The 19,039-nt window shown below is 32.2% G+C and overlaps 2 protein-coding genes across 2 annotated transcripts in view; one reads left to right on the top strand and one right to left on the bottom strand.

The window, feature by feature from the left end:
- Window positions 1–249: 249 nt before the first annotated feature.
- On the top strand, window positions 250–3,800 carry Smp_156310 (hypothetical protein; the record flags this gene model as incomplete). Its single annotated transcript, XM_018799412.1, has 2 exons — window positions 250–662; window positions 3,719–3,800. The coding sequence occupies 2 exons, from the start codon at window positions 250–252 to the stop codon at window positions 3,798–3,800; spliced, it is 495 nt and encodes a 164-aa protein (XP_018651203.1).
- A 1,741-nt stretch (window positions 3,801–5,541) lies between these two features.
- Smp_156320 (putative norepinephrine/norepinephrine transporter) overlaps window positions 5,542–19,039 on the bottom strand; it is a gene marked incomplete at its 5' end in the record, with an annotated part of 16,227 nt that continues 2,729 nt past the window's right edge. The window contains 6 exons of the mRNA XM_018799411.1: window positions 5,542–6,113; window positions 8,989–9,156; window positions 13,063–13,191; window positions 14,282–14,394; window positions 16,747–16,871; window positions 18,720–18,813. Coding sequence (XP_018651202.1) covers window positions 5,916–6,113; window positions 8,989–9,156; window positions 13,063–13,191; window positions 14,282–14,394; window positions 16,747–16,871; window positions 18,720–18,813 — 827 coding nt within the window. The 3' untranslated portion in view covers window positions 5,542–5,915. The remainder of the gene's footprint in view (window positions 6,114–8,988; window positions 9,157–13,062; window positions 13,192–14,281; window positions 14,395–16,746; window positions 16,872–18,719; window positions 18,814–19,039) is intronic.

Raw genomic sequence — 19,039 nt, 5'->3', positions numbered from 1 at the left:
TTAATACTAAAAGACATACACTATATCATTTTTAGTCATTAAATGATCAGTCAGTGCGATGTGAAGTTCTAGTTCATGATTTTCTACAGGTTTTCTACGAAATAAAACAAATGTAAACAATTAAACATTTCCATTCAAATAATCATGTATATAAGTAAACTATTCATTAGTTAATTGCTTTCATTTTTTTTCTGTTCCATATAAATTCATTGATCAACCTAGCCATATCTGTTTGGATTCAGTATTTTTATGTTTCTATGTATTCTTGTCACTTTTGGACATGGATTTTGTCTATTGTTTAATAAACTATTGAAATTTATTGAGAGTGTACAAAATGATGATGAGAGAAAACAGAATAGTAATAACCATGATATAACTAATGAATCAAGAATTCAGGTGTCAAGTTCCTCATTAAATCAAATGATGAATCAAAATCTATTTATGAGAAATATGTCAAATTTAGATCAATATATAAGTTCCCCAAATGTAAAAACTCGTCTTCATTTTAATCAAATAAAACCAAAATACAAATGCTTCATACGTGATCACGTCAAAATACCACTGAATCAAGGTGATCAAAATCATCGTAAGATTATTGATTTAACTCGAATAAACAGGGATCAGTGTTTATTGATTCATAATGAAGTTAGATCGAAGAAACAGTAAGTTGGAAGTAAATATTATGATTATTATTTACCCTGTCAAAAATAGCATTTTGTTTGTAATGCGATCGTGACTAAAATCTTATTGTAATCACAATTGTAAGCACAATGTCTTTCTTCATATCGGGGAGTCAGATCTACGTAAAAACCGAATATCAATTTTAATTGATCTAAAATATCTCTTGAGACAGTTTTTCTTAAAGTTTGGCAGAAAGTATAATCTGCTTTTTTAAAATTATTCAAGTTTGCAATACACCTAGATGGTATTCTTATTATTTTTATAACAAAACATTCTGCAATAAAACTGTTCAGTTTACACTAAAAATTATTAATACATGATCGAAAACAAAGCAGTAGTATGTGAGGGTAATCGTAAACGTCGATACACAAGTAGGTGATTACTGTCTGTCGAATTTAAGAATTATTTTACGTTTATCTTATAAGAAAATTATTATTTGTTATTTAAGCATTATAATGGTGTTATATTTATAGTTGATGACAGTAATAATGGATTAAGTATGTCACCAGTTTTAATTATGCTGAACCGAAAACTAGGGTGAATGTATCTGTGTAGTTGTTTAATGCTTATGGGACAATAGTTATATTATCTATATTGTGTGTGTCTGTCCCTTTTGTATCAAGTTCAGAAGCTGAGAGTTCTAAGGTTTTTTTCCCTACTGCTATTCGAGATGGAGGGTTCTCAGGATAACAACCAGTCACTAAATACCTAAAGTATTTAACTGTTAGACGATTAAATGTAGAAAGCATAGGTAGTAGTGAAAAATCGCAACCAGTTAACAGTTTAGACATATACTGTTATCTATATTCTCATTGTCTGCATTGAGAAAATAAACTAATGAAGGAAATTTGTAGCTGGGGCATAAACGTTTGGTCGTGTTGTCTTTTTTAAACTCACTGGCTTAACAAGAAACAGTTGATTGCCGTTCTGGGCAACATCATCAACACTTGCCTCAGTCAGAAATGAACTGTTTAATCACTTCACAAGCACTAAATCAACCCATTTCGATGAACAAGTCTGTGGATAGTTTTCTTCAAAAGTTTCGTTACCTACGTCTGGATTTGTATTTTTGTTGACTCTCTCATTTGGTTGGTTTTTAGAACGGTGATTGATTTACCTTATCCCTAAAGATTGATGAACAAGGTTCACTTGTATATGCCTATTCATTTAGATTGACCTGAATGTCATGATTTCAGAAGTTTTCTGACGTTCTTTGGTTTCATCCATTCAAATTCGTGTATACTGTTTTTACATGCATTGATGTAATGGATGACATGTCATGCCATGTCATTGCTCTTTATGTATGGGTAATAAACGAAGCGTCAACTTTGTCTTATGCTGCGTTTTCGGTACTTAGTGTAATTTGTTTTGTAGATGGGAGTGAATTTCTCCTCTTTTGCTGTTATATCTTTTGACCAGTATCAAGTTCAATAAATTGTTCACTAAGTGGTATAATTAGAGATCAAAAATATTTTTGCGTTTCCACGATTTGTTCTATTATATTATATGACGGTGGTTGAACAATCTCATTTACTTTCACTTACCATAAATCATTAGGCTAATAATCTAGTTTCCGGTTTTAACTTGGATTGAAAATTTAGGTACTTGATTAAAAGATAAGTTCTTGAAGATCCAGTGAGTGTTCGTCACTTGTGAGTTTCTGCTTTGTCTGCGGTGATGAATTTAAATTCTGTTGGGATCCGATAAAAGTTATATCGTATTACTAACTGCAATATAAATTAACGATTCAATGGCGCTTTAGACTACAACAAACCAGCTGTTGACTACAATTTAATTCCAGATGGTTCTCTAGATGATGTCAGTCCGTGACAAAACATTCCATAAATTTATCTAGCCTCTTCAAGACTGCCCAATGAAACTTGAGAAAAATCATGTATTTTTCTTATTCAGAAATCCAGATTGTCCTTAAATAGAATTTCAACAACAGTTTGCATAATCTTCCTGATATTTATTATTATTTGCTTTAATTCAGTTTACATTTCCAGCCGATGGCAACTTTATTTGTTAAAAAACCGAATTATTCTAATGAATTGAACGAAATACCTGAAAATGAAAATCCTTATCTAAATGATAATTCCTACTCATCAAATGAGACTAAAGCTTCATTAAAAACTTTGTCATTCAGACAAAAAGTTAATGTTAATGATGATGATTGTGGAGGTTATGATAATGATGATGACGATGATGATGATGATGATGATGTTAATGGTGTTGATAACGATAATAATGATGATAAATTATTAACACCTTCCGCAAACAATTCATCTTTATCACAAACAAGTTCAAAATATCAACAGTCCTGTAGTATACCGCGACAGAATATGGAAAATACTAACGCTTTATCAACATCAACCAAAACGTCTTATATAAACACACATCAAAATCACAAAATATATACTAAACATATTCATATACTTCAAGCTCCCAAAAGAGATTCATCTTTTTTTAAACGGTTATTTAAATGTGGTTAGATTATGGGATATCCAACAAGACAGTATAACACAAATAAATCTGTAGTGGAAACAAACACAAATTTACCTCTAACTTGTAGATATAATTAATCTTATTTGTCAATTTGTTCATCAGCTACAACAAAGTTCTTAATACCAAAAGGATCAACAAAGACATTAATAGTTTACAACAATCATAAGTCTGAAACTATTTTACAAACATCAGGGAACAGAATAAAAAATATTCTAATTAAAAATCATGTCGACAATCAGTCAGCTTATATCGCTTTGCATCTATAGTGTAATAATAATAATAATAATAATAATAGTCCTAATGAGGTTTGCATGGAATATGACAATTTTCTCAATAATTCACAGATATACTACTTATAATGTAAAATCTATTCATTTCTATATCAAGAATATGTTAAATATGATTTAATCTCGCTTTTAAAAAAAGTAACTTATATGGTTATATTGATATTACGTTTATTGAAAATTTCATTTATGCTGGATTTGTGACGAAATTGTAATTTTGTTGGGTTCATTTATTTTTTAAATCTTAGATTTAATAAACAGAGCTTTTCAGTCATGAAAGTATATGAACGCCTACAAACTAAGCCTATACTGTTCAGTCGTAAAGCTTAAATTAGTTATTTGACTACTGATATAAACTACCATCAAGTAATAATGACTGTACTCGTTAAAAGGCTAGTCACTGATCTCATACACTATTTTATTCACACTAGTTTATGTAGTCATACTTCAATAAGTTCTATACAATGTTTGAGATTAGCATTTAACGATACTAATCTAAATGAGAATACGTGACACGATGAAATAGAGTCCAGATTTAAAAAAAACTAGAAGTTCAGTAAAAAAGGTCGAAATATTTTCAGCCTTGATGACATTGAAGCAAATAGTATATAATAATATACATCAGATAGATTGTTTCCAGCTATAGGTATTTTTATCATCACAAATGTATTTTCAACGGAATGACAAAATAATTGGTTACCTGGCGATTATTTGCTAGGGTATTATATACAATACTAAGTTTAGAATTTGAGAGTGGAAGTCCCATGTCGTGCAGTAAAGCTATGGAGTATTTTTTTCAAGATGTTCCAAAAGGTATATTTAACAGTGACTTAGGATAGATCTCGATGAACGGCTGGTGTATTTGGCTAGACAGGGACAATTAGTACATACCCGTGGAAGTAATTAATCAGTGTAATTTATCATTTATAATAAAATAATATGACATGCCTGCCGCAGTAAGTTATGCAGTTGTTCGTGATATGAAAAGTATATCGTTAGTAATAATTTTATCAGCAATCAAGATTTAAAGACAGTAATATCATAGAAAATATACACATAATCACTGAAAAATCTTTTAATCTCCGACGTTTCTTAACAAGTTGTAACTGACATCCATTTTTAAGACAAACTGATTTAAATTATTTGTATTGTGATCAGAAACCAATATATGTTAGACCACTATTGAAAACCTGGGTACACTGGACGGGACTCCTCAGCAGTGCTCACCCACGGTCCTGCGCGTGAGATTTGAACTCAGGGTCTTTGACCCCGCGCGCGAACGCTTAACCTCTAGACCACTGAGCCGGGACCCGACAGTGTATAACTTCAACTACTCCACGATACCGTGTTTCATTGTCTTTGGTGGGTAAATGCCTTACACCTGAGACGGTTCATTTCCACTGGTCACAGCTTCTCACAACGACTCCGAGAATTACCTCTTGAAGCTGATCACCAGCGAGCATATGATAGTTATTAGTATAGGGTTGTGGAAATAGTTGAGTTTTTATTAAGATCATAAACCGATCAATATTCGATAACCACTGAAAACTACTTGGTTTATCATGAGGTGATTGGCGCACAAGTTTAACCACGATAAAATTCATATGAATGAAACTGATCCAAACTATTTGATTTTGAACAGGAGTTTTCTTCACTAAGCAGAAGTGGTTAGAATCACTTACTTTAATGGTGGAAATTAAAAAATAAAAAATAAAATGAAAATAAATTTCTATCAGTAGTTTATATAATTATGGAAGATTAATGTTGTATCCCGTGGAGAATTACGAATGGTAACTTTTAAGGACTATTTATGAACTAATATGATACGTATATTTCCTATTGTATAATTGTTCAGTAACTTAACTATTCGTGTTCTTGTTCCTCTTATTATAAGCTTTATTTTGACCTATAGACTATTATTATACGATTTAACACTCATGAGTTATCCCTAATCCATTAATTACTGTTCCCCACACTCACAGCCACACTTGACCAAATCTTGTACAAAAGTTATTTTCTATTTTATGGTACGATGTGGTTAGTTTGTTTGGTATATAAACCCAGTATGTTTGATAATAATGATTTATATTTTAGAGGTTGTTATTGGTGTTCTGGACTTAACTGGCTGGGTTAAGCAGAGATCAGGACCGAGTAGTGCTCAAGACTACTCATACAGCTCCTCTCTGATTGGCGGGAATCAGCACGTTCATATATTAATAAGGCACGCACACGATATAATAATTAATTTTTAATAAATGAGTAATTAGAGTAAGTTTATGCTATTCAATGTTTGAACGAAATCGTAAGTCAAATCAAATTTGTTTTCATAAGTCGTATACAAATTTTTTTAAATATGACGAATTAATTGAAATGATAAATGAAATTTATAAATACTGTTGATCATTTGCCAATTGAATGAATGAGTTTTATGGATTTAAATGAGAGTTATACATTTCTAACGACTTTATAACAATTTGGAATTGAATTAGTTGATTGTACTTTTTTTAAATAAGATGATGATTTGGTAGAATCGAATGTATCTGATAAACTGATAGGCATTTTCCGGTTTATGATAGGTTTATCTTCTATCAAATATTCATTAGGTTCCATACATTCATCAGGTTTAATAAGCTTTTTAATTCTCTGTAAAGAAAGTTTTTAAAGAAAAACGTAGTATTGAATGCATTAAACATTCAGAAAGACTTCAAGTAATAATAAAATGGTGGATAAATAGATTTAAAAGTTTGCTACAAAACAGCCTTTTATATCAAATTTACACTGATATTTCTCATAGACGAACCAGTAATCACTACTTTCAGGTTGGTTATGTTTTAGGAGATGAATTTGTAAGTGAGCATTTTGACGGCACTAATTAATTTTCTCTCATGAAAATCATTCAGCAATTAACTTACATCGAAAAGGGAAAAGACAACAGTCACTACATTATTGTATATTCAGTTAATTCATTATGTTATTGACTGAAAGTGATATTTACTTGATAATTTAAGGTTTCAAAATCTTTGCCCTCAAACAACATTTATCAGAAGCATTTTTTCAGTATTATCACTTACTCTTGTCACCCCTCGTGGAGAAGCATAGGCCCTCATGAGTATTCTCCATTGACCTCTGTCTTGAGTACTCCTTTCCAATTATTTACTGTTGCGATTCATTGTTTTCATGTTTGTTTCCAAATCCCGACGTAATGTGTAACTTGGTCTTCTATTTTTCCTCTTCTCCTTAAGACTTCAAGTTAGCGAACGCCTCGTGATGCAGTTTGATGATTTCCTCAATAGATGTCCTATCCACTTCCAGTATCTTTCCTAATTTCCTCTTCAGTTAGAAGCTGGTTTGTTCTCTCTCACACAAGGCTGTTGTTGATGGTATCCGACCAATGGATCTGGACCAACTGAAGTAGACAATGGTTTATAACTACTTGCACATTTTAATGATGGTTGCAGTAATTCTCCAAGTTTCAGCTCCGTACAGTAGAACTGTCTCAACGTTCATATTGAAGGTTCTCACTTTGATATTGGTTGACATTTGTTATGAGTTCCATATGTTCTCCAGCACAGCCCTTGTTTTGCCAATCCTCGGCTTTACGTCTGCATCAAATCCTCCTTGTTCATCGATGATACTGCTGACCAGCTACGCAAAAGTCTCCACCCCTTCCATTGCTTCTTCATCAAATGAGACTGAATTGGTGTTCTCCATGTTGCATTTGAGAATCTTGCTTTTGGCAGTGTGTATGTTGAAGTACACTGATTCAGAGGCTGCTGCTACACCAATTGTCTTGACCCGCATTTGTTCATGTGTATGGGATAGAAGGGTCAGATCATCTGCGAAGTACATATTGTCTAGTTGCATCCAACCTGTCAATTCTATTCCCCGCTTGCTGTCGGATGTCCAGGTCTTCATAATCCAGTCAACCAACAGTAGAAAGAGAAAGGGGGAGGGTAAGCAGCCTTGTCTGACTCCGGCCCTCACTTGGAATGGGTCTATCAGCTGTCCTCCATGCACCACTTCGCACTGTAGTCCGTTGTATGAGTTCCGGATGATGTTGACGATTTTCTCAGGTACTCACACCGTAGTGTCGAAGAAGTTTCCATAATTTTTTCCTATCCACACTGTCAAATACTTTCTCATGATCAAGGAAGTTGATGTATAGTGACGAATTCTATTCAACTGATTGTTCGACGATGATCCGTGGTGTCGCGCTTTGGTTTGTGCGTGACCGGTCCTTACAGAATCCGGTCTGTTGATCTAGAAGTTTGGCGTCTACTGAATCTTTCATCCGGTTCAGCAACACCCAGTTGAAAAGCTTTCCTGGTATCGATAATAGTGTGATTACTCTGTAGTTCTCACATTTGCTCAGATCTCCTTTCTTCAATATCTTGATGAGGTGTCCTTCTTTCCAGTCTATCGATACTTGTTCTTCTTCAAGAATCTTCCTGACTAGAACATGGGGCATGTTTTCGGCTACTTCCTTGTATGACTTTAGTGTTTCAGCTGGTATATTATAGATTGTAAGTAGCTGATAACAATCTAATGAAATAATAGGAATTAATGTTTTGTTATTCAGCTCAAGTGTTTGTTCTTTAAAAGAAGAATAAATGTTATTCTTGATTTATTCTAATCTATAATACGGAACTATTTGTCATTTAAGGAACCAGACCATTTTATTTAATATTATTGTAAGCCTATTATCCAATTTAAGAATATCATTAATATAAATAGTTTAAATATTCTGTAAAGTTTATGCTCTACTGAATAGTTAGACATATTCAGAGGAATTAATTAAATTTAGTACGGATATAAATTTATGAATATAGTCGTTTTTTATTAATTCATTGTTAATAATACACCGATTTGATAGTATGAGATGAATCTCAATTTCTCACGGCCATCAAAGGGCTAATATTATCATTGTTCACACGTTTACAGTTAAAAAAATCAAATCATCTAATATTTAAATTCAACTTATTTATACTACTTAAATAGATATGGAAATAAGTGTAGTTAGTGATTTATTTTCATAGTTGCAAGCGTGAGTCAATTGAAGCTAGACCACCAAGGAGAACCTGGAAGCACTGGACGGCCGTTTCGTCCTATCGTGGGACTCCTCAGCGGTGCGCATCCTTGATCTCGCTTCGCGAGATTCGAACCCAGAACCTACCAGTCTCGCGCCAGAGCACTTAACCGATAGACCACTGAGCTGGCATCCGATGGTGTTTATGTCTAACTCCAACCAATTCTGATAGTGATTTATCGTTTTTTGTTATTTTTTATTTATTCTGTTTTTAAGGTCTCGTCATTTTAGGTAGGAAATGTGAGTATCACTAAAATTAATACATCAGTATATACTTGGCTATATAAAATAATCTAGCTTTAACACTTTAGACTGTGTATAACGTTCCTTCACTGTTATTGATGGTTAAAAGTAACAATCACAAAACCATAAAACATAAAACAAATAAGAAATAATTAAATACACTAGTTATTAAAATATGATTGAATTTACTTCACTGAAAGTTCCTTCAGTACGTAATATTTGAATAATAGCCACAATTGGTATTGTTAAAATAGCTGAACCACTAAAAATACCACCCAATATATTTGCCCATAATGGATAGGTATAATCACCTAATTGTAGAGGTTGATAATTCGATAATCCATAAGTAATATTGAACTGATAGAATAGATATAATTAAAAATTTTATGTAAATTAAAAATAGATTTCATAAATAACTTGAACTGAAATTAAAATGAAATATAAGTTTCTAAAGCCTATTTCCCAGCCTATTATCAAATGTCATTGTTGACAAATAACTTAAAACAGTATTACATATGATAGTCGGAAACATTTGGTTACAAACATGTATGAACTATTTACTGTGGCTTATGACTTTGAATTAAGCAACATGAGATCATGTAAATTGTTATATCCCGAAGAGAATTATGAATGGTAACTTCTGAGAACTATTTATGAACTAATATGATACGTATATTTCCTATTGTATAATTGTTCAGTAACTTAACTATTCGTATTCGTGTCCCTCTTATTATAAGCTTTATTTTGACCTATAGACTATTATTACTCGATTTACCATTCCTGAGTTATACCCAGTCTATTGATTAGTGTTCCCTCTATTCACAGCCACATTTGGCTAAATCTTGTACAAATGTTATTTTCTATTTTATGGTACGATGTGGTTAGTTTGTTTGGTATATAAACTCAGTATGTTTGATAATAATGATTAATATTGTAGAGGCTGTTATTGGTGTTCTGGACTTAACTGACTGGGCTAGGCAGAGATTAGGACCGAGTAGTGATCAGGACTACTCATACAGCTTTTGTGTATAATTGCTCTGATCGATAATTCACTCCTCTCTGATTGGCGGGAATTATCACGTCATATATTAACAGGGGACGCACGCGCTCACGCAATCGATATAACATAAATTATATATTTTCATTTTAAACTAAGCTGCTATACGATGTTTTAAGTCCTAATCACAAACTCTGAAATACCATAGTGAGTTCATAGTTCATTCAGTCGGTTATTTAATTATATACGTTACATAGAATGTTACTATAGAATTTTCAGTCACATAATGTTATTGATATAATTCACTAGTTACACTATAGGCTACTCGATAAAATGATCAAAAATACTCTAATGAAAATTAGTATAAGATTAAATTACACGCGATCCTTATTAAAAGAACTACGAAATATACAACATGAGAAATAATTTCTTATTAGTTCATAAACGTCGGAAACCAGTTTAAGATAAATTGCAGTGTGAAAGTTGGCGGTTATTTACATTTCGTTCGACTTAAAATAATAAATCAACTGGTTCAGTACATTACTTTGTGTACCTCATAGTCAATGAAGTGGCTCATTATACTCATCTTGGTAATGTACAGTTGGATACCCTTAGATCTGTATTTTGGAAATGCTGAAACTTTTGATGAAAACAAATCCAGAATATCTTAGTGGATTAAGGCATTTTCAATGATGCTTAAACATTAGTAATAATAGATTAATTTACGTAATTTTCGTCATCAAGATAGTAAAATAGATCTTGACATGCAAATAACTTGAGAAGGTCGAGTATACACAGTTCTAGATATTAAATATTTTCCGAAGACTATTTTCATTATATAATCTAATCAACTATCGACTGTGAACAAAGATGGATAGTGGCTAGCATTGGAATCCAGTTTGACGCGCGTTCCGTCCTATTTGGGGCTCGTCAGCTGGATGTACCTGCATCTCAGAGTTGATGTTCACTCTGGGGCACGAACAAGTGAATTTAAACTTCACCTCATTGCACAAGCAAGTGGCTATCAGGACTCAGTAGCTGAGTAGATAACGCGATGGCGTTTGAAGCGAGGGTACTGGGTTCGAGTCCCAGAGTGAACATCACCTCTGAGATGCAGATACATCCAGCTGAAGAGTCCCAAATAGGACGAAACGCGCGTTCTGGATTCCACTGCTAGCCACTATCCATCTTTGCTTATAATACTTGTACATTAAGGCTATATCGAGGCAATACGCACAGTATGCACATATACTAATAAGGAACTGACCAGTTGCAGTCCTAAACATCAGTAAGAAGATTCAAACAAACAATACTAAGTGAATATCAACTATGAAGTTTTAAGTGACTTCATTCCTATACTACAGGAATTTTCACTGATTATATAATATGAATGGTTCTATAAGATCATTAATATAAAAATAACTTTTACAGCTTAACACAATAGTAAAACAATTAAGATGAATACAAGGAATGAATAAATTTTTTTGCAAATAACACTTGAACAAACCAAAATAAATAGTGGAGCAATAAATTTCCAGCAAATTTTCCAAAATATTCCTGGTTGAAAGCCTAACATTTGTTTAATATTTTGTCGAAAACGATCAACACCTATAATAAATAAATAAAAATTTATTTTATATTTTCTATATAATAATTTATATTTCATTTTACCATATATCCAAGCAATACAAACTGTTTCACATAATACAGCTAACAAAATTGGATATTCAACGCAAGTTCTTTCAAATAAATGAAACCAATAGATACCACCCTAAAAAAAAAGAAAATAGAAAACTAAGGTTAATTTCAATAAACATAATGAGTAGTCTTTTTTATGAAAGAAGAAATATAAAGTCATAATAATTACTAAGGCTAATCCAAGTCTAATAATGTTTGCTGATTGGGTTATCTATGTTATTGGAGAATTAATATATATCTGATATCAGAAGGATGTTTTGTGGAGATTTTAGTAATTTTATATAGTTGAGATCATGAGTCAATTGAAGCTAGACCACCATGGAAAACCTGGAAGCACTGGATGGCCGTTTCGTCCTATTGTGGGACTCCACAGCAGTGCGCATCCACGACCTCGCCTCGCGAGATTCGAACCCAGAACCTACCAGTCTCGCGCCAGAGCACTTAACCGATAGACCACTGAGCTTTTAATACTTACTTTCGACTGAATATTATCAATCGAATTGCAAGTTCTAGATAAAAAGATATTGACCACTATGTAGTAGTCACTCGCTCTAAATATCTTAGACCTACGGGTGGTCATTCGAGACCAAACTAGTTCAGTGGCGATATCTCATGCAGGGAAGCTGATTGACCCGGGTTTAAATCCACCCAGGGGATATCAGTTCCCATATAATTTCATGTACTCCTTGTTGATGAGTGTCAAATAGTACGAAACCTAGATCCAGGGTTTCCAGACGATTACTTACAATCAACTAGCATCTCAATATAGTCCATGTAATTTCAAGTTACTTGACCTGATAGTTATATTAGGACTACATCAACAGGATTTGAACAGCACTAAGAGACCTAGACAATCATGACATCGATCGTTACACAATGATTAGCCAATATAAATCAGAATAAATTCTTCTATACATTATATCAGCTAACATAAGAAAAGTGAACAATCTCTATTCAACTGCAGTTGATAACTTTTGAGATGCACCATCGATGCTGTGATGAAAAGCCAATAATGATGAAGCCTACTAGCTTCATGAATGAGATAGATGTCACTGATGGTTTGGAAATATTGTGACAATACATAACACACTGACTAAATTCAGAAATTTTTTAAAGTGAATTTTGATTATGTGTAGTGTTCACTAAAAGACCTATAATATTTCAATTTATCTTTGCCATGGTTGTAAGTGTACACTAATGAGAAGTCCCAAACTAGAATGATAAAAAAAGTTTACAACTCCATCGATCAGAGTGAATCTCCACTTTATGTGAGCTCAGAATGGAAACGATCTTTGAATAGGTTAATGATTACAACGTTCACATTGGATTTTACATCAAATGATAAGTCTTATTATTAGTTTTGAAGATTATGTGACTTATTTGTTGCTTTTCAGTATCTATTTTGAGATTTTTAAACTCTAAAGGTCATCAATCATATCACAGTCGACATTTGTTCACATTTATATCTCAAATTGAGAAAATAATTACTTTGGAAACTTTTTGAAATAAATTTTCCAAATCATAATCAGAATATTATAGGTAATGCAATGTAATAAAATAGTACGTACTTGAGTTGATTCCAAAGCTCCGATCCCAATGTAGAATGTGAATAAACCAAGTACAAATAATTCTCGATGGTTTGCAAGTAAAGGATATTCATCGCTTAATGCTGTGATGACAGCTTCAGACCCTCCAAACTAGAATTTAATTGATAAAAATGAAGTTTTTCAATACATTAGTTAAAGTTATTTGAATTTAATAAATACATAGCTATAAAAAAGTAGTGTGAAAGTATAGTTAGATGTTGTTGTCTATATAGCCAATATGAGGCTTGAAAGTTCTTACTTTTACAAAAACAATGAAAGCACTCTACTGAATAGTAGAGACAGACCAGTCAGCTACTCAGTTTATCCTATACTGGTCTTAAAATTAAACTGTTAATCAACATATCACCTGTTTAAATCTGTTCTTCACTATATTTATTTTCTAATGGTAAGAAAAATTATTTTAGCTGAAGTATTTCAGACATTCTCTGTCTTCACTGATTAAACAAGTTCGATCAAAAAGGTCTAGAGAAAAATTAAACTTCATTAGTTATTGAGTCTCACTATTGGAGTGAGTTAACATTAAAAGATACTGATATGATGATTTCGAAAATCTAATCCAAGATTTCGAAACAGACAGTTTATTATTTTACAATTCGACATTCGATTTAACTCAAAGACTGTTGATGCGATTTTGTACATTGCAGTTAATCTTCAAGAGAAATATAAATAGTACATTCTTATTATTATTTGAACATGACATAATCAAAACTTGACTATTTTTGGCATTTCTTTGACAAGATATTTAATAGCCACTCGTCCCTGTCATCAAAAACTTCTAGTTGTTTTGAAAACAGTTTCTGTCTACACTCAACTCAAAGGAGTCGGAATTAAATGGTTTTCTAAACGTGGTAGATAATGTTTTCTTTTTAATGATCTAGATCAAATACCTGTTCATTTCAATGTTTAAAATGTGATTGATTTTAGAAATTTAAATTGTCAATTTATTTTTTGTGGCTGCTGAGTTAGTTTACCATTTCTTTGAAAATAGTTGTTTGAAGTACTTGTTCGTTCACTTTAATGGTCAAGTGGGTATACTGCTGAAGCTATCAAGTGTTGTTAGGGTATACTATGTATATAAATACATACAATGGCCACCTTCTAATCAATTCGAATTATCAGTTTCTGAACAATTTAACAACTAAAAATGAAACAAATTATATGAACAACATAAAAAACTCACTGAGCTGTCCAAACCCAAAGTGAGCAACATGAGAAAGAAACAGATTGATAGAAATGTTGAACCAGGTAAAGTTGACAATGCTTCTGGATAGACACTGAAGACTAATACTGGATCTATTGAAAGATTTGTCAAAATTGAGAGAACAACTAATTCATGAAGCAAAAGAGACTATGAAACACAGAGACTTTAATAATAAACTGAATTCATTTTATGAGTGTTAGCATAGAATGTATGTGATGAATTCTCAGTCGGTAGCTTGCTTCATGAATTGAATTTAACTAGACGATTGTTGAAAACCGCGAAGTACTGAAAATCTGTTTTCCTCCTCGTATATGACTTCACAGCACGGTGAAACCACAGCTCCATTACATATGGAACTCGTGACTTTTAGAGTTCGTTTCTGTTATAACGTATGAGTGCCCAATTTAATATATGAACGCCAATTAAGAGAGGAGCGAATTTATTGATCGGATAATGATACTTGAAATCGTACGAGCAGTCTTGATTGCGTATCGGCCCTGCTTTCTGCCTAGCCCAGCCAGTTAAGTCCAGAACACAAATAACAGCCTCGGCAATATGAATCATTATTCACAAGCATACTGGGTTTATATACAAACCAAACAGACCACACTATACCAAAAAATAGGAAAATAACATTTGTACAATAATTGGCCAATGTGGCTGTGGATAGGGGGAAAGTAATCAATAATAATAGTTCAAAGGTCAAAATAAAGGTTATGATAAGAGGAACACGAATACGATTAGGTCAGTTATTTAACAACTATACAATAGGAAATAGGCATATTACATTTGTCCATAAATAGACCTCAGATTTACCATTCATAATTCGCCAGGGGATATAACAGTTTCACTATATAGATAACTATCACTTAATACGTAACAATGAAACTTCAACTTTTGCCTTAATGTTATTCAAAAATGGTGCTTCAATATAATGTGCTAAAAATTGAACTTTATTTTGGTCCAAGAGTCAAACTTCTCAACAGTGAACACTAGCATCACCTGGCCACGATGCTACTCAACCACTGAGTGAAAATCTGGAAGTCCGAATTCATAACTTGTGTGATTTTATTTGAGAATAAATACTAGAGCATTTCATATTTGAATCAATGGATTCATTCCAAACTCCATATGTTCCAAAAATTAATAGTGACTGATTCAAGTATATAAATTGATATCAATTTATTGAAAAAACAAAGGGTAAAGTTTTTTTTGACAAATAATGATAAAAACACGGAGATTATTTTTTTTGAATTAGACCTGAACAACATTAATGAGAAGTTGAGATCATGAGCCAATTGAAGCTAGACCACTATGGAAAACCTGGAAGCATTGGACGGCCGTTTCGTTCTGTTATGGGACTCCTCAGCAGGTTTTTCCCTGGTGGTCTAGCTTCAATTGACTCATGATTTCAACTATGAAAATACCAAATTTTCCACAAAACCCCTTCTGATCTAAAATGTATGTTTAGCAATTTATCTTTATTATTTAATTAAACAAGAATACAAAATATAGAAAATTCTAGATAAACAGAAAATAAACTAATAGTATGGTAACATGTCTTTATGGTTACACAAAATATTTTTTTCATTTTTTTAGTATACTAACCATTACAACTATTTATTCAATATTTCATATTTACAACTTTTTACTGTCTTTAAATTGTTCATTCATTTGAGCACATTTTTTTTTATTAAATTGATTATTATGATCAAAAGTTATTTGATTTCATATGCACAAATAAACAGAGAATACTACTTCCATTTTATCTTATTAAATAGTAATTTGTGCATTTTACAAAAAACAAATGCAGAATAAAAGATTTACACGATTTAAAAATACTCTTGTTCAACTTATTAAAGTAACATTATGATGGTAAACTATCACAGGTTACCTATGTTATAACTGTGTATTTCAATTGGATTAGTTGTTTTAGATTTGATCGAATTGAATAATTATGGTTTGTCACTCTATGTACTCACGGGCTATTATAAAAAGCTTACAGAGTATCGCGATACTGAAAAACTTTGACAAAAACACCGGAGTTATAAAGATATTCTTTGTTAAATTTCATGCTTGGTGCTGAGAATTCTATACTTTAATAAAATTTATCATATTGAATAAAACCACCATTATTATTATTATTATTATTGTTACTACGTGGATTATTAGTAGTATTTCTAAGACAACATTACTTTTCCTGATTATTTTATTAGATTTTCCTCTGAAAAGAAAAAACCACAGTGTTACATTCTATTTACATTTCGTCTAAAATCAGCTAATAATCGTATAACATTGCTGAATTTCGCGATCAATATACCATGTTTATGTACGTTATCACTTTGTAGTATAAATAATTTAGCAAGGGTTTTTCATGTAACCTTAGTCAGGAATTGAAATATTTAGAGCTTTTCAATTAAAAAAACAGTACGTTTTAAACTTACCATCTTTGATCACATCTAATACAAGTACATTACGTCTATATGCCATATAACCCAATAATGTGAATACCACAAATCCAGATAATAAACTTGTTAACGAATTAATTGATGCCACAACTAATGCATCCCTATCAGTTGATATTTTGTATTGATAAAGACAAAAAAATACGAAACTTTAGTAAAAAAAATAATTAATACACTCTCACAGTTGAAACAATGTAAGTAGAATACTTACTTACTTACTTACGCCTGTTACCCCTCGTGGAGAAGCATGAGCTGCCCACCACTATTCTCTACCCAACCCTGTCCTGGGCAATTCCATCCAGTTATGATTCATCCTTTTCATATTTGCTTCTATTTCCGGGGTAATATGATCTTTGGCTTTCCTCTTTTCCGCTTCCCTACCGGATTCCAAGTTAGCACTTGCCTAGTGATGCAGTCCGGTGATTTCCTTGATGTATGTCCTATCCACTTCCAATGTCTTTTCCTAATTTCTTCATCAGCTGGAAGCTGGTTTGTCCTCTCCCATAAAACACTGTTGTTGATGGTATCCGGTCAGTGAATGTTGAGTATTTTGTGTAGACAACTGTTTAGAAATACTTGTACCTTCTTGACGATGGATGTAGTAGTTCTCCACATTTCAGCTCCGTACAGTAGGACTATCTTGACGTTCGTATTGAAGATTCTCACTTTGAAATTAGTTGACAGTTGTTTTGAGTTCCATATATTCTTCAATTGTAGAAACGCTGTCGTTGCTTTGCCAATCTGCATCAGATCCTCCTTGTTCATCAATGATGCTGCCAACTAGCTACGTGAATGTTTCCACCTCTTCCAGAGTTTCATCATCAAGTGATAGAAAAACCTGGATTATATATTTATGAAAAATTAACAATCAAGAATATGACTGTGGTACAATGAGAAATCCAACTAGCTGGTTTTGCGCACCGAGTTAAAGTTTCAGTCATTGAGTTGATAAAATTTATGAAAAAATCGGTTTTTATTGTGTACATCTTTCCTTGGTCATCTAGATGATTTTGAAACATATTACTTATGAGACGGTGTGATTAGAAATCAACAGTTGATTTGCATTAACCCACTGCAACTAAGGAAGTAGTAGTCATAGCCTTTTAGGAAAACAGTTGACTGCGACCACAACGTAATTTTCTCACCAAAAACAAATAATCTTGCACATGTTTATTAACATGGTTCAAATAATCATAAACAAAATTGTAAAATAAAAGATTTCTTTAAAAGGAATTTTTTTACATGGCTTAGAGAAACTTTGGCTATCAATAACACAGGAAACAGATGCTTTGTCTCATTCGGTCCTCATCAACTCGTTCAAAAGATTTGAATATCAGAATTATCAAGGGTTTTATTCATCTTGATGCTGATATTTATGACTAAGTTTTGATGAGTCTATCTTCCCCAAATTTACATTCTGTGAAAGTCATCTTTATTCGGCTATACCGAGTACATATCAATTGATCATAAATTAAAGGACTAATATTTGAACGAAGAATATTCTTTTCAATAAATTCTCTTCAGGTTCTACAATTATATATCCAAATTATTAATCCGAAAAAAAGACCAGGTTAAAGGCAAAGTACATCGTTTAAAGCATGTAAATTTAGGATTGTTAAACCAAATAGAATAAAATTGTTAATGTTAATATCACTCATATTTAATGTTAACTTGAATCTGTATATATGTTAAGTAAAAATTTAAGATCTGTGATCAGAATAAATATGGGTTAGATAGGGTGAGAGAGATATGATAGTGCAATTACAGTTCGATCAAGTGGAAGACTGATCATATTGATCACTTAAAAACAGTTTGATACTACATTGGGATCGATATACAATAAGTCTGATTTCAGCAATTTATTATAAAAAATCAAACTTTGACAGAAAGCAAACTAAATATTAAAATTAAACAAAAATTACTGCTTTTTCACTTTATCTGTATTTGATTACCTGTATACATTATTATGAAATTCATTATAAGATGCATAAGCCATAAGTACACCGAATCCAGGTCCAAGTGAAAAAAATACTTGTGTTGCAGCATCTACCCATGGTTCAGCAGATTTAAGCTTCGCAATATTTGGCCATATATAATGATATATACCATTTGTAGATCCAGGCAAAGTGATTCCACGAAATAGAAATATTATCAATACAACATAGGGAAATAATGCAGTAAACCACACAACCTATAAGAAAAAAATATGGAAGAATTATCTCTTGTATAGATTGTGAGAGGAAACACGTAGAGAGAATAAAATAAAATTATA

The sequence above is a fragment of the Schistosoma mansoni genome, chromosome 3 (genome assembly GCF_000237925.1).
Source record: "Schistosoma mansoni strain Puerto Rico chromosome 3, complete genome".
NCBI classification, from domain to species: Eukaryota; Metazoa; Platyhelminthes; class Trematoda; order Strigeidida; family Schistosomatidae; genus Schistosoma; species Schistosoma mansoni.
The sequence above is the reverse complement of the archived record's forward strand: the minus strand, read 5'-3'. Positions and strand labels throughout refer to the sequence as shown.